Raw genomic sequence first — 16,792 nt, forward strand, 5'->3', positions numbered from 1 at the left:
TCTGCCAGTTGATTTCGTGGAAAATCGATGGGACGCTTTTCGCGAGCAGCGATTGTTCCAGCGCGTGCTGCGCGCGGAGGGTGCACGACGTCACGTGCCAGCGTCGTGAATGGACAAACGTTCATTGAATAGTTAAGATCTGTTGGCGCGCTTCCGCTGCGAGACGCGTATTTTGCAGGCTTTGTTATACGTGCCGCTGCCTCTCGTTTTTCTGCGCGGAAAATCGACGTATCTGATGCATGCAGAGCTGCATTCCATGTGGGAACTATATTAAGAGGAACAAGGTAGATACAATGGTAGCTAGGCTTGCTTGTGCCTGCAACGCTCCTTGAAATGTTAAAATGTGATATCCTTGGTTTCTGGAATTACATTCTTCCTATTTTTTGTAAGAAGAATCACATTTCTTTAACTGGTTAGTAACCCAGCAGTGAAATAATGCAATTTCTTAATATAATATTATTCATTCTCTATAAAATAGAATGATTACATAGGTTTATATGCCTTTTTTAGAAGATGACCAGTTTTGAAAGTAAAGTTTAAAAAAGAGTTGCTCCGATTTTTTCTGTATTTAATAAATTCTCTCTAAGAACAAATTAAAAATTGAAGCCTGAAATAAACATTTTGAAACTTAAATACCGTGGAAGAAGAGAAGATATTCATTTCAAATTTCCCTGCACATTCTTCCATTTCTTGCACATATCTAATTATTATATCTAATAACAGGAAAAAAGATCGTTATGTTAGTTTCCTCAAGTAGCTAACTTCCCAACTTTCAGTTGGCAATAAGTCATGAACCCGTATCAGGGAGATGCTGTATGCAGCAATTAAGGTGTCGCAATATCAGGAATACAAGTTTCATCCGATCGATTCATTGGACTCTCACCAAGGTTCCCGTCGCCACAAAGATTCCATACTTAGCGTTGGACGATAGAAATTAAAACAGTCGATCGAGTTTATCTTCGAGACCGTTGTCAAAGAACACCATCGTCCAGTGTAAGCTAGAAGCAGAGAAAGGGGTTGAACAAGATTCCTCATCCGACAATAAATCCCCTCGTTCTCCTTCACGTGTCCACGAGCCATTGATTTCAGAGTGATCCCTTGCGAGTAGTCGGTCCAGGCATTGTCGTATCTCTGATAATTCCTTGCACAGGGAACACCAGCTACAGTTTGGATCTTTTCAGTCTGTACGCTAGCCGCGCGCAATCCTTTTCTTCCAGTCGTTCCTCTTTGCTCGAGTCTGATCACGTCCTGTGCTACTTGGTCCATTTCGACTTCGACCAGCACTTCGGGGATCCAAGGAACTCCCTGAGTGTGGTTCACTCGGTAATACTCTTGCCCTGTGGTCGCAGACAGTCCATATATTGACGGAGAAGCTTTCCTTGTCAGGGGAGTCACCAGGTCTCAGATGCTCTCGACTCGGATGTAATGAGGACCATGGGTTGTTAGCAGGAAGAGATCGAAACCCTTCGAGGATCTTTTGACCATCGATGTCGATAGTGTGTACAGAGGAAGCAGAGGAAAGACTAGCATCCAGACTAGCGTCTGGAGATGAAGGTGGCTTGAATCAGGAGAGGCTAATAGCTTCTTATTTTTGTATGGTCTGGAGTTAGTTTGATTTCATTTTTAATTTGTATGTCGTCCTACTAGCTTGGTATTGATTATTTTAGTATTTTTGGTGGAGAATATTACCTTTTTCTTAAATCTAAAATCGTTTGGAATTTATTATTTTTTCACGTCACATTAATATTTAAATATTATGGATTAGAAGACTATCATTTCTTTTAAGTTTTGTTTTTAATTTTGATTTTGAACTGATTGACGTTTTTTGAACTCTTTGGTCTAACTAATGCCATAGATTTTCTATAGAATTTTAATTGGGAAGCTGAAAAAATGGATGATAATTTTTAGGTCAATTATACGATAAAATAGTTTTACACAATTCAAGGTTTACATTTATGTTCACAGTTTTCATAAATTTTAAATTCGAGTTGTATATGTGTATCTATTATTATCTATCCATATATTTTATTCATAGTAAATATATCTTACGTAGACTCACATATAAAAATAGGAGCTATCACTACTTACACAAAACACAATTATTCTTGAAGAATTCACCATCTTTACAAAGTAGAACAAGTAGAAGGTAAGAAAATATGACACCTAATTCAAATATTCTTAAACTATTATACAAATTCTCAAGCCAAACGATGTAGTGATGCGTGTAACAAAATGACTTTTCAAGTAACACTTCCTTGTCTGAATCATCGCTATTTAAGGACATCTTCTCACTCAGAGAAAAATTTGTTTACTACTCTGATTGACGTAGTCACGTTTAAACATATACCTCAGATTTTACGTGGAACTGTTTCGATTTGCGCACAATTGCTGCACATACATGATGCAGTTTATGCACTTGGAAGTTGATGCACCTTCATTAACGCTGAACAGGGTGGCGAGCATGTTTGCTTAGTCGGTCGTACACGCGACCTGTGTACATAAACAGAACGCTATCCTCTAATTGAATCGTCATATTTGTCGTCACCTGCGAAGGTTTTCCATTATTTATTATTGCAGCTTTATGTGGCAAAGTTCTCTATCGGCTTTTTAAAAGCTGAATCTGTTTTTTAAGCAAAAGACGCTGAGGACACATAGAAGATCTAATTCTTCATTCATTTATGATCTTGTTGTCTGCAAGAAGTTCATACTTTAAGAGACCATTTTTTTATATCACAGAAATAGAACTTGTGAAATGATACTATGGTTCTAAAATAAGAAACTACTTCCTGCAGCAAGCAATAATAAACATCATAGTTTCGAGTATGTTGTCCTTAATGTAGATGTAGGTCAAGAAAAGGCGCACAAAACTTCTTCAACTCTTACATCCACTGTCTGCAGTATAATGGCACTGCAACTGGCAAAATGCATCGCGTTTCTATCTAAGAATGCGACGTAAAACCGGTTTCCTGTGACAGGAAATAGCCAGCACATTCGTCCTGAATTCAACCACTGTGTTTTTCATCTACCGTTGACATCTCGGCAACTTTTCTCTGCAGAACAATTTGTAACAGATCTTTATGTCAGCCGCTCCTTGGAATCTCTATCATCGTCCTAAACTTGCTAATTTGCTCTTCCACTCGGTTGGTCCCCGCGATATCCTTACCCTTCGCTTCTTTTTATACCCTAACGTAGCCAGAATTATTATTAGACCTGTTCATCGATCACACCATGAGCATAAAGCCCCACGTGGAGATTGACGCAGAGTTGCACCGTAGTACGTATCGAGTCGTACTCGATATCGGTGCACAGCTGAAAGGATGCTCGAAACTGGAACAGTTGGAGAAAAACTTGCAGTAGTTTCAGTACAGTAAACGACAGACATACTTTCAGTGCTCCTATGCCAGAGGGTCATAGATCACTTGTGCTGCTCTGACACAACAGTGATACACTAATGAGCTCTGTCTCTTAACTTTCTTTTGACTTGTCGGTAGCTGTTTCGCTGGTATTTGTTGAGAGATATTGCTGTAAAGTTTTACCTACATTAGTTTTCGTGGAATGTGGACCACATTGTTGGTATTCAAGAAATAATAATGATGAGATAAAAAATAGGTTTAACGATCTTAAAATATGGAGGTTGAAATTGTCTTAACAAAATAACAAAATATGAAAAAAAGTTTAACATAGATTTTGTATTGGGTTTGATACTCGAAGGTGCTATTTTTAAATTTGATCATACTCTCCATTAATTTTCTTTTGCCCTATTCTGGAACCTATCGCACACCAGAAGAATTTTAATTTCCCTTTGACTCTCTATTTTATCTTCGTATACTCAGGTTTGTTTCACGAATTATCTTTTTAGGTATATTGGGGAAAATTGGCAAGTGAGGAAAGAAATAAGGAGTGTCCTATTAGTATAGGTCTAGGCTCTAGACTTGAGCGAAACTATACAATGGGATACTTGTTATTTCTTTCCCCATTTCGTAATTTCCTCCACTACACAGAAAAAAATGGTCCTGCAGATTTAATGAGGACAGATTTTTATAGGATCTATTATGATCCTTTGCAAAATTAATAAAGGTAGCTAGACTACAGTAAGGCCACCTTTGTTAAATCTCCAAAGTCAACTCTTACTGATTCTTTTAAACTCAAGCCTGTGAGAGTCCTTTTTATAAAAGAGACTTCAATAACTTCATCTCAACATTAGTTTGTGTATACCTAAACAAAGAATTCACACAGCAACCCTGTCTGTAACCAACAAAAGCGTCTCTACAAGCTCGATTGCAATTAAAATCGCAAAGACCCCACAAAATCGTACACACACCAAAAGCCACGAATTCAATCGGAACTCGTGGAAACTCAAAGTACCCAAAGGCTATATATAAACTCCCGTACGCTGTGTTCACCAATTGGCAAAGCTCATTCAATCCCGTCACCGTTCTACCAGACACATCCACCGATTCACGCGGAAAAGTGCACTCGCGTCGATCGATCGGGATCCCATGACCTTCCAGCGCGCTAAAAATCCGCACATCCTATTTGCGTCGGTCCCCATAGGCCGTGCATCGATACAGTCTATTCTGGTCGCCAGCTCTCTCGCCGTTGGAGAGCTGTTCCGCGACACGTAGCTCGCACAGCGTCCAATCAGCCGTCGGTCGACTGATCACAAAGGTGCTCCTCTTTCCGCTGCGATGGGGGACAGTTCAGAGCGCTGGGGCCGGGTAGTCCAAGTGACGGAAGCCAAGCAAGGTGTGGTGGCACGCTCCTGCACGATGTAAACAGGCCGTCCAGGTCGAGCTCCAGTGCACCGAGCACCGTTGACGAAGGTGGCCGCGCGGTTCCGCGAGCCTTCGTCGAGCGTTTTCCCGCGGTGACGAGCTGACAGTGCCGCCGCGGCACCTAATCGAACGCGTTCAGAGACCCCTCGCGACGGCGTCGCTGCAATTAAAGTCAACGTGCAAGGGCAGGGCTGACCAGTCATAACCGCTGACACGTTTCGTGTTCGACTCTAATCAGATAAAAGCGACGCTCCTCGGCCGATGGTGGTTCAAATAATCAGTCCTCGTTGTCAACTGCGGGCATGGCGACGCGTCGGACACTGGGACCAGGAGCCTCTCGTAATGACAGCCTCGCGAACGTGTGATTATGGTTCCTCGGTATCAGCCTGATGTTACGTTGGCGGAATACATTGGATTAGCAGATAAGCGGTAGATCGATGGAAGCCTCGCAACCAGACGTCCGGCATATGCATCGTCACGCGATATGGTTCAAGTGCATCCTCGACGAAAACAAACAGACGACGCTTCTGGGTAGTTTCCTGCATTCCTGGGTGTAGGTACCTAGGGAGACGCTCGTTCTGTGGCTTCGAGTATTGGGGAATGAAATTGGACATCGAGTCGTGGGTCCAATAGGGGAGAGCTGATCGTGGATGAAGGTTGGGGACGAATAGGTACCCACTGGCGTGTAGTAATTAAAGAAGCATGGTGATGGTTAGATAAGCAGGCCCAAGCTGTCGCGCCCAGCGTGGGTGTGTCCTTCACGTGTAGACTAGTCATTAAGCAGCACTCTGGGAGCGAGGTGTAGGTTTCGTGGGTGAGAGGTCTGTTGACTTTACGGGGCAGTGAGATTGATTGCACGGCGGTCGCGTCTTTGACCAATGGAAGTTTCATCACGCTCCATTTGAAGTTTTCCTCGGCCACTGGCGATCGGGAAAGTTCGTCGCCTCGGACGCTGGTGCAAGGACAAAGGCTGGGGAGGGGGTGAGGCTCGAGTCATGAAGATTTTGTCTGGTGCCAGGAATCGCGGGATCTGAAGTGCGCCCCGACACTTGTGGGGGATCGATCGACCTTCGATAACATCTTCCTCGACGTGACATCCTCTCCGCGGCTGCTTTTTCTTCGGCGAGTTCGGAACACGCTCTTCAGAGAGTCTGCCTCGACCTGTCGACCCGGGTGACGCGTAATAAAATCGTTCTACACAAAAGCAAACAAGTCTTTGCGCGATTGTATCGTGAATATTCAACAGGAGTCGATCGAACACTTCTCGAACAAAAGGGACTTTTATATCGAGAGTATACAGTGATTGTAATTCATTGTGAGAATGAGTGACGATTTAATGGTGAAACTGTCGGGACGGATTTGATATTTTGTGAACAAGTGTGACGTGGAATTTTATATTGTGCTTTCTTTGGGATTACTTCGCTGGGGACAAGTGGAGACTCTGGGGGAAGGCTTTTAAGAACTTGGGACGATGATCTGAGCTGACTGATCTTGTTGGATACGTCCGAGGTGCAACTTGAAATGAGCTTGTTGAGGTTCGGCCCTTTTAAAGACGGTATGTTGAATATATTTAATGTATCGATTTCAGAGGGAAAATAGAGATCAAGTTCAGATGCCACTGAAAATAATTAAGAGGTCAGAATTAAATAGGAGCCTTTGTGCTATGAATTACATGTATTTCAAAATATCAAAGATATTCCTTAGAATAATTATGTGGCTAATCATTCAACAAAATAAATATGCTACTACTTCAAATATTATTGTATTAAATATTACGTATACTATGTTTATTTTATTTTGCCAAATATTTGCATATATCGTAAACATGATACATAAATGTACACCAATTTATTTACAATATTTTCTCCAATTTTGGCATTTTATAGAATGTTCATAAATCGCCACGCAGTTTGCAAATTTTCAAAACGAATTTTTGACAAGAACGTTTCCTATTCCATATCAAAAAAAAATTTTGTAGAAATAGACTCATCGAATTAAGAAAATGAATTAAATACTTTTTGTTAATGATTGTATACGTGTAACGCAAAAATAAGTTATGAATGGTAAATTCCATTTATTGCAAAATGCTGATTTATCAAAACGATACACTTGTAATTCGTTTTTAATTCTCAGTGTAAAACCTTCCCTTCTGAACAATTCCATTTCATGCGTTTCATTTGCAACAGCGAGATCGTGCTCAATTGTTAAATGTATCAAAAATATTCCTGTCCACCGGCTGTGCAAATCCATTAATCTGATTACATCGATCGCGTGTAGGTGTTCTGTTACAAGTGAAATACATGTCGGAATTTAATGTGACAACTGGCTGAGTGGTCGAAGTAAACATGCATGATTTATTTGGTTCTTCTCGACGTCGTTCAAACAGTGCCTTTGGTTCTGACTATTGTGAATGGGTGACCGTTCTGTATGCAAATGGAATATGTGAAAATATGTCAGAGTATGCAGGATGTGTACTGCGTGCATAATAATTAAGCACTAGCTGTTCAATTATTCAAGTGTTATAATTGAAATAATAATAGATTAGCTTTCCCCTAAACTACAGACCGTAGAATATTTATTTTAAACCTCTAATTAAGGTAAATGCCCCAGTAGTGGATCATGACCCAGTACCTAAATATTAACCTTAATTTTATACAATTTTAGGCTTCAATTTTAATGTATTAGGCAACGTAACTGAAAATAAAAACTAGTGTCGTAAAATAGTATCCTCAGTTTCTGGAACTTCATGATTAAAGTATAAGCACGTACAGTTTTAAGGTGTTTACTTACTGGGACATTCAACATCTCAAACGTTTAGGCATTGGGACATTTACCTTATATTTGCTTGTGCACCAGAGCATTTGTATATCTTTCTTGACTCTTGGTTCACTGTTATAGGTTTCTTAAAATATCTCTTTTGACGCAAACAATTATTTCAAGCAGCACTTCTTTGTTTGTGAATCGGGCAGTGTCCACAGGCTACATAAAAGGAACTTCATGAATCGAGACATCCAGTCTATTTTAAATAACCTTGGAAGGAGATGAAAATTGACTAAAGAAAACTTTGCCAGCATTAACATACGTAACCGAAGACTGTGTATAGATTAACGTTTTTAAGTTCATTGTCCAATGGCGCAAGATTATTATTTACATATCTTCATTATGCACTTTGTTATATGGTGATTCATCGACTTCTCGACATTCCTAAAAATAATACATGTACAGTAAAAATATCTGTACGCGTTGAAAATCTATTCCGCGTTTGTGGAAGTATCCAGCAGATAACGAGCTAGAAGAGGCACTTTATTCTGTATCGACTTGGCTGCGACCCACGCTGAGCATTTGGGTCATCGATCGGATCGAAGGGGTGCAATAACGCTTTTCGTAACCTTCGAAATTCCTGCGGAGGACTAAGTGCCCCGAGAAATCGTTGCGCTTTACAGAACCCTGCTTACGAATTCTGTGCAATCAATATTTGCAGGACACTACCAACATAGAGTTTGTAACAGTGTCACAATAGGGGCAGCAGAATTGCGACCGATTTTAATGGTTCATAAAACTTTCCAATAAGGGTCCCTCAGAACTTGCCAAAACGAAACTTTGTATCTTCGTTAACTTTCTTCTTTTATATCTACAGTTCTTCGTATTTTTATTATTACCACTGTGGGGCTCACCTATTGCTATCCATCAAATTTATTGAATGGAATTATTTTTATTTGTCTTAGCAGTTATGGGAGTTGTATTCTACTAGATATAGGTATATCTATGGAGCAAATATTTTCTTTCAAAATTTATTTGAAGCAAACTTTAATCAATTTACTTATAAGTTTAAATTCTTATGCAAAGTTCTAACACATTCTATCCTTCTTTGCCTCTTATCTTCTCTATAGGTATTTATACCTATATTTATTTGTAGTACAGTGAAGCATCGATAGCACAGTTTAAAAATTCTCGACTACGTACTTCATGAATTACAGCATAAATTCAAAAACACCATATAAAGACTCTCTACTGTTTCATACGATCTGAAACACATGATTCCTCGCATAACTCTTTCTAAATACGACGTGAGGATCAGAAAGAACCCAGTGGAGCCATAAAGAGGCTGCCAGGGGTGTTCCAAGCATTTTAAAGGATTACATCGAATCCCTATTATAGCCTGGCGAACCGCGAGTTCGCAGGAACTGAATGTTCGCGAACAGTGGCGAACTTCCGTGCGCGTGATAATACCAGGACCCACTCTATATTTACATTAGCGAGGGAAGAACGCGCGTGGAGGAGGCACTTTGAAGCACAAACATTTTCCGCGGTTCCCGCGTTCTTAGCGCCCCGACGCCTAGGAGCCCGAGTCCCTCGCTGCATTCAACCGTATTCTTCTTTTATTCGCCACGGTAATACCTGCGAGGTGAGAAGCACTTCCGTGGTGAATATACGAGCACCCAAACACCGAGGCGAGCCTGAAAAGAAAACCGAGAGCGGGGCGTTAGAGGCGGAACGATTTTCTGCAGTGTGACAGCAGTTACATAACAATGAGGCATCGTGGCAGCGGCCTCCCTTGCCAAATGCTTTTCGATATTTTTTACAGATCGCCGGCTCCTTCAGCGATATTTTACTAGCAGTTGCTCGTTGGCAACAGAGAGATGATTCTTGGGCTTTTTCGTACATTTCATATTCATAATTCGATATTCCTTTTTCTATACACGTATGCAAGTATTTTATACTCATGTTCACAAGTTTATATAATATATGAATGTCAGTGATTATGAAAGTACAAGTCCAATATGTTTCCTAAAATTTATGTTCCCGTGTTTTGTAATTTGGCTCATTTCCAGGCATTTCAATTAATAAAGCAACGTTTTTTCCATATTTTGGACTTATATTACAGTGACATATGATCAGTGACATATGTTTCATTTAGTCCTTGAGGATAGTCTCTGTCTAAAAGCCTGACTATTCCAAGTCTTTTATTTTTAGTGGAAAATCAGTATCAAAGAAAAGCTCTATACTTCTCTTGCGAAGTCTATGTTAGAAAGCTCCAAGAATGTCCTCCTTTCTAATTTCTCTTCACAAATTCCATGCCTAAGAATTCCTCTTCCAAGGAATTCCATCTCTTTCGTTACCTTTTATCGAGAAATTGAACACGACGCAGGGGACGCGCAAGGAGCGAGAGGATTCGAAGCGAACCACGTTCGCTTTTCATGTTCCTGGCATTTCTTTTCATCGATCGCGAAAGTTTTGTCGACCTGTAACACCGTGTGTCAGTCATATTTGACAGCAAAGAAACATATCGGGGGATGGAGACGCAAAGAAAAACGCAAAGCTGGCGTCGTGAGAGGAAAAGTATGGTTGCATTGGATTTAGCGGTCGTATCTTGAGGATGGGAAAGTTGGAGTCGATAACTTTTGCCTTTATTCTTTTTGATTTATCACACCATTGTCTCTATCTCCAAGAAAATAAAAAAGTAAAGTAGATGTGAACATTTTTAGATTTACCATTTCTAAAAATTTCATGAAGTAGAAGTTAGAGTCTAGAAATTAAAATTATGCAGGTATATAATTTACAGTAATCTCACCAATTGTAACTTCTTATTTTTCTTTCAAATTAGTTAAAAGTCTCTAGAAGTTTTAAAGATTAGTAGAACAATATTGTACATACTTCAGATTGAAGTTAATTCTACTTGTCAGTAGCAATGATCTCTATCAACGTAACGTAGCATTTTCCTTCTTCGAGATAATAAATCTTTCCTGTCTTAAAGTCCACTTTTAATGATACACAGGGTTCGCCAAGGGTGTAGTCGTTTATCATTGACACTGGCAGCGAAGCCACGGGTTTACATGCATAATATGGTGTCGTATACCTTGCTGAGGTAATTGGGATATCGTATCTGTCTCCTTCGCAAGAAAATCCATGTCTCCGTGCTTCCTCGTCACCATTCAATTTGCATTTTAAATCCCATGCAACTCCTTAACTTACGTCTTCTTACCAGCGTACATAATGCTCTATTAGAATTTAGATTCATGCAGGGATCGAGGAACTTTCAGATATCCTATTGTAGACTACTTTGTAAATTAGTTTCATTTCATTTCTCATGAACTGAGAACGTTCTGAACTTCTCTATTATATGATGCACTGAATTTTGAAAATATATTTCCAGATTATCATTGATAATAGTAATCAGTATGCAGCGGAGTTTTATAGTTACATTTTAAAAAACAGAATCTGAATAAAAACCTATTTTACTCTTTAAATATCGTGATGTCTACATTGCTTTTGATATTTTACATAGTTTTGTACATAGTGTGCATTTTGTACTTATTTACACATATAAATTTTCGGTAAATGCATAAAAATCCGCAGTCTAATAATCAGGAACTAAAAATAAAAATGACATAGCGTTGCAAGCATGCAATGGGAGTGGGTAATATCTCGAATTTTTTCAGAGATAAACTATCAATCAGTCACATCAAATATGAGTTACATTACAAGCAAGTTAAAATAAAAAATGTGTAGCATATATTTACTGCACAATGGAACGAGGGTTATTGACTGTAGAATTAATTTTGTGAGAAGGAAGTTTCTCAGTCCATTACCCCGTGGCAATATGGCCATTCTTCAGAAGGGTGCGGCTAGTATTTACCTTTTCGCGAGAATGAAACTATTATAGTTTCGTGCACGGCATAATATCGTCGACGAAAGTATTTCAATAATGTGAAGCCTTTGCTCGCGTTGGTAATGGTGGTATTGCCTTCGTCGCTTGCTCTTTTTCCTCATTATAGAGAAATTCCGACGAACTCTTTAGATACCTTTGAGCGATACTCTTTAGTGTTCTTTGTGCTACGAAGTACGAATGACGCCTTTGAACGAATAGCAAAGCCATCTGTGCAGGGGAATAAATTGGTTCGAATGTATTCTCTAATTAATGAAATGGAGCTACGGTGACCCAAAGTTCGTTCACACGTACTTGGCTTATTTATTAATTGTGAAAATTACTGTGATGTATATTAGAATTAATGCAAACTAGTAGATGTATCATTGAATTATGAAAGATTGTAATGTTTCAGTATGAATCTTTGTCCTTTCATTGTAACTGTTACAAGCTGGAAAATTCTCATATTACTAGATTTACAATCACACAAATTAAAATAATTATCAATGAACAGAAATTCATTCACACAATATCTACAGCAGTGTACTCAACTTCGATTGAATGAAGTTCACAGAAAAGGCTGCTTTCAGTCAATCAAATGGATATTACCTCTGAATACAAAATTTATGAAGAAACCGTCTCATCGTTTTACGACTTGGTCCTTTTATTGAATCTCCACCAGTTCTCAAAGATGTCCTAAATATTCTCCAGACGGTGGCATTCATAAATAAGAAAAGATCGATTCATGCAAAGCAGACGACAACAGGAGACAGAAGGACGTGGATATCGGTGCAACCTGGAATGCATTTTAATTTATAATCCAACCCTTCTTTATTCTATCACTTCTTAATTCCATAGCTTCGTGTTATAAGTTTTATCCGCGGTGTGGAAGTATTTCAAAGAAAAAGGAGTGAAATGCCATTTGCTATAATTACACCATGCTGGAAAGCGACGATTCTTCACGCGCGATTTGACGTCGGCGCTTTCGTTCGATAATCAACGCTGCACCAAAGCGAGGAAGCTGTTTTAACTTTAGCCGCTGCTATCAATAACGATCGACCAGTCCATAATAAATTTCATGGTTCTTAGAGATACGTCGTCCGTGGTTACACGCTCTGTTTTCTATCACGGTGAAACCGGTTGGAATTTTCGAACTGTGAAAAACATATAGAGTCCACGGTGATTGCTAATGGAAAGAATCCTCGCTTTAATTATGCAATATCCGTCGACTAACGCGAAACTAATGCTATTAGCGTTCAAGTTCTAACGCTATGAGCCATTAATTATGGTTGCAGCAGGATATGAATATCGATCGGGCCCTTTCTTATGCGTTCCCGTCCTTTGCAGTTCGAAACTGTGCTTGAGCCTGTTCTTGACTCGAGTGAAGTGTAATTATGATATCAACCATGATACATTTATCTTGATTGAGGATCGCTATCGGAGCTGGAAAATAGAATCCCTGAATTTTCTATGAAATAAATGAGCAATCAGTTCAAGGTTCTCTCAGAGAATCTGAGAGAATCTCAAATGTTTTTAGAGATGAAGTTCAGTGTTGTTAATCGAGGCTAATAGTATTAGAATTTTTGCTTAAATTAAAAAGTAATGATCAAGTAGGTTCTGTAACAGAAATTATTCTTCAAATTTATTGTATTTTTTTTTTTCAAATTTGAGTTCCTACTGTACATACACATACATGCAAAGAGTTTAAACTAACACTTTACGTTTCTCTATTTAATGCAGAGCCTCTTACCATAGCCAACATTCCTTAATTAATCCAATTAGCAAATTCGCGTACGTTACAGCAGGTGGTAACCTAATCTTGATTGATACTGGATTCAAGAATGCTGTATAATTACTCTAATTGCCCGAATTTCGTTATTATCACTAAATAGCCTATTTTCTTCAAATTAAATTTCGCCCACCTTTTAAAATACTTACATCCTGTACTTGCAACCAAAATTACACTTCTGTATACATCAACTCAATACATAAATTACGGTCTAAATGTTGCAGAAGAATTACCTAGTCATATTTTTTAATTACGCAAATATTTATTAACGGGATGACGGTAATTACTTGAAGTAAAACTTATAAAATTGTTTATTCTCGTTAAGTGACTTTTCCTACATTTTTCAGACGATCGATTTTCAAGTGTGAAACAGAACACTACAAAATAACAAAAACGAATCGTGTAATCAGTGTAGTCGACCTCTTTCAATACAATTAAGGTAAATGTCCCAGTACTTGGACGCTTAAGATACATATCCCAATAAGTAAAGAAACAAAAAATGCAAGTCCCAATACTTGAATTATATTCCAGTAACTGAATGTTCTATTTTATGATACCTTTTTTGTTCTGTAAATATTGTTTTTTATTATGTACACAAGAATCCAAGCTCAAAATTAAATAAAATTAGCGTTAGTGTCCAAGTACTGCGCCATGGTTGGCTACTTGTACATTTATCTTATTAGAATGTAGGTTTACTATTCTGTACCACCCTTTTAAAAATCCTATGGAACTTAGAAGCTACAGGCTCCAAAACCCAAATTGCAACGTTTGTCCCTGGTCTCCTCCACATTTTTCTCGATAATACAAAACAAGGGTTAAACAAGGACAAAGTTTTCCATCGGAGAACGTGAAATTAATGTCGCGGGACCGTCGTAAACAGCGTAATATTCTAGCGCAACTTGTTACGCTCACAACTTTCCTTTTATCAGCTCCCGTTTACCGACTCTTGTATCGCGTTCAATATCTTCTTGTTACGATGTAATTTATCTTGTTGCTCGTCCACGAGAACCGCTGATTCATTGACATGCAAACCGAATTCCTGGTTTCTTTATTTTAGACTGGCCTAGAGTTGCACGAGTTATTTCAAACCGGTTGCCACATGACACGCTGTCGCGCTTCTTGTGCCGCATTCTTGCATCGTTATGCACTCGTAACCTTCTCTATGTTCGGAATTGGAGATAAATTCCAGATAAACAGGGCAAAGATTTGATAATCGTGAATACATTAGACCTATATAGCGCAGAGATGTCATAAAACATTCTGTCTCGAAGACATCCAGTGAAGTCCTAAAAATGTCCTAAGGACGAACCTGTGACGTCCGATGTTACAAATCAGTATGTCTTTAGGATGTCTTAAAAGACATTCATAAGAAGTCTTCTTTCTTGAAGACGTATTGTTCTTAATTTTCCATAGATGTTTCCTTTGATTTTTAAGAAGATGCTCCTTCTCTATGTGAGAAGTATTGACAGTATATATTTTGTATAAAACTTAATTTAAAAAAAAATGAACTTAGGTTACTCTGGCTCTGAGGTACAAATACACTCCAAAAGAAAGTGTTTAAGAAGATTGTGAAACTTTTAAGTAGATACTTAATATCCTACACTAATTGCGACTGAAGACTATCTAGCAATCTTAGAGTTTAGGGATTCTCTCTGCGTCTCAACGAGTGCACGGAGTACAAGAATTGCGTGAGCTCCATTTGCTTTTCCCTTAATTTGATATTTTCCACGGTTCTGCAATCTCCTCTCCACTCTCCTCTTCATAACAGAGAATCAAATAAAAATCGAATTTCTGTCAGGGACTGCTTTCTTCAGTTGACCGAATAATCACGATCTGTCAACCACAATGACAAGCTTTTAAAGAATTAAGAAACTTGTGATTCTGGAAAGGAGGAAAGGAGTCTCATAACGCATATATTTGCCTATGTCATGAGAATAGGCGATTCGTTGTACCAAGGGGGACTAAATTTTCTTGCTGGATTCACCAGCAAGTAACTTAAATGCAAATCGTTCCGTGGCGCACAGGCATCTTCTCGAAGACGACGGGAAACCAGAAAGTTTCCAACGAATCGAGCAGCAGGCTGTCGAGCAAATTGCGCGAAAGGATTAGTTTGCAAATACTTCCGAGGATCGTCGCGACTCGTATTTCAACCTAGATTTTCCGCGGTCATGGTAACATCAGGAAGATTCTGTCTCCGTTTTTCCTCCACTTTCAATATTCAACATGCTCCATCAGTTGTGTTTTAACCACGGTGAATTTTTCTGTATGCACGTCATTCCAGATGTCTTACTTCCAGTTTTGCTCAAGAGTTAAGGTATTTTTAACTTTCATATGAATATTTGAAAAACTGCTTGACTTATCTCACAAGGAATTTCAGTTTAGTATCATCTTCCAATTTTAATGAAACTTGGTACATATACGAGTAGAGTAACGAAAAATATAAAACACGTACATTTTTTAGCTGCTGATATTCATGTTTAGGGGCGACAACCATCCCCAATGCTGGGGTGGAAAAAAGATTTTCGTGGATATCTCAAAAACTAATGCAGGTAGAAAAATGTTTTTTTATAAGCAATAATATGACGTGAACGAAATTGGAAATATTTACGAAAACATATTTTTCACCCCACCTTTGGGGGTAGTCTTCACCCTCTAAATAGAAATATCAGCAGGTAAAAACGAATATGTATTTAATATTTATCGATACACTAAGTAATGTTCTTTGTCAGATGTATCTGTGAAGGTAGAGGCTTTGCTCTTCAAGATGAGCTAAAACACTTTGCTGTACGATTCTTTTTCAAAGAGTTACAGCAGTTTAAAGATCGACCATTTTGGTCCAAACTTGGTAATGTTTTAATTTAGCCTTGAAGTATTTTCATCGTGTCTGTATTAAATAGATACTTTACTTGTTCTAAATGCAAAACTTCACTTATCTGAACACACTTCTTTCCCAATCACTCGGATAAGGGAATTCCTACTACACCAAAGTCAAACAGCTGTAAAACGTATTCTTCGTGAACCCTTGAAGTTTACGTGCAATTTCATGGATACTTCACAGAAGAAGATCAACGTCGCCCAGAAGTCGATCCTTCGCCCCAACCACCAGTGACTCTAAAAATAGTCAACAAGTTAGCAAAGAGCTCCCCTTGTTTCCTTTATAATTTATGGCATAGGAACAAAGAATGTCACGTTAGTGGGTCATAACTCAGGATTAATGTCTGGATTCTTTATGAAGACAGTTTCCAACTGGCGTCAAATGAAGTGTCCCGCTTTTCTCCCAGATATAGTCCTCTCTGTGCATAAAAGCGATAAGGCTCGTGGAATTGGAGAGTGTCAAGACCATCATGCGACAGCGTCATCCGAAGAATTTCCTTGCGGTCGGCCTTGTGGCCTGACTTCATCTCGACAACGACAGAAAACCGGAGCACATTGCTAAAAGGAATAGGATTCAGAGTCTCGTGGTTCGTCCCTGTGGATGGGAACCTCGTCTTATTGTTAGCTTAAGGCTGCGGTTACAGCGGATGCGTTTTCTGACGAACTGATGTTCTGATGAATATGTCCGAACTATTTAACGTATGAACG

General features: G+C 38.9%; 2 protein-coding genes across 4 annotated transcripts in view; both read left to right on the plus strand.

Annotated features, from left to right (window-relative positions):
- LOC143178039 (F-box only protein 7) overlaps positions 1 to 16,792 on the plus strand; it is a 91,978-nt gene that overhangs the window by 22,158 nt on the left and 53,028 nt on the right. The gene's annotated exons all lie outside the window — the stretch shown is intronic.
- Positions 1 to 16,792, plus strand: part of LOC143178038 (phosphatase and actin regulator 2) — a 309,101-nt gene that overhangs the window by 11,294 nt on the left and 281,015 nt on the right. The window contains exon 1 of one of the 2 annotated variants that reach the window (XM_076376456.1): positions 4,835 to 6,330. The exons of the other annotated variant lie outside the window; for it this stretch is intronic. Within the exon in view, the coding sequence (XP_076232571.1) occupies positions 6,297 to 6,330 (34 nt within the window). The 5' untranslated portion in view covers positions 4,835 to 6,296. Of the gene's footprint in view, positions 1 to 4,834; positions 6,331 to 16,792 lie in introns of those variants that run through there. 2 annotated transcript variants of the gene reach the window in all.

Source organism: Calliopsis andreniformis, chromosome 4 (genome assembly GCF_051401765.1).
Source record: "Calliopsis andreniformis isolate RMS-2024a chromosome 4, iyCalAndr_principal, whole genome shotgun sequence".
NCBI classification, from domain to species: domain Eukaryota; kingdom Metazoa; phylum Arthropoda; class Insecta; order Hymenoptera; family Andrenidae; genus Calliopsis; species Calliopsis andreniformis.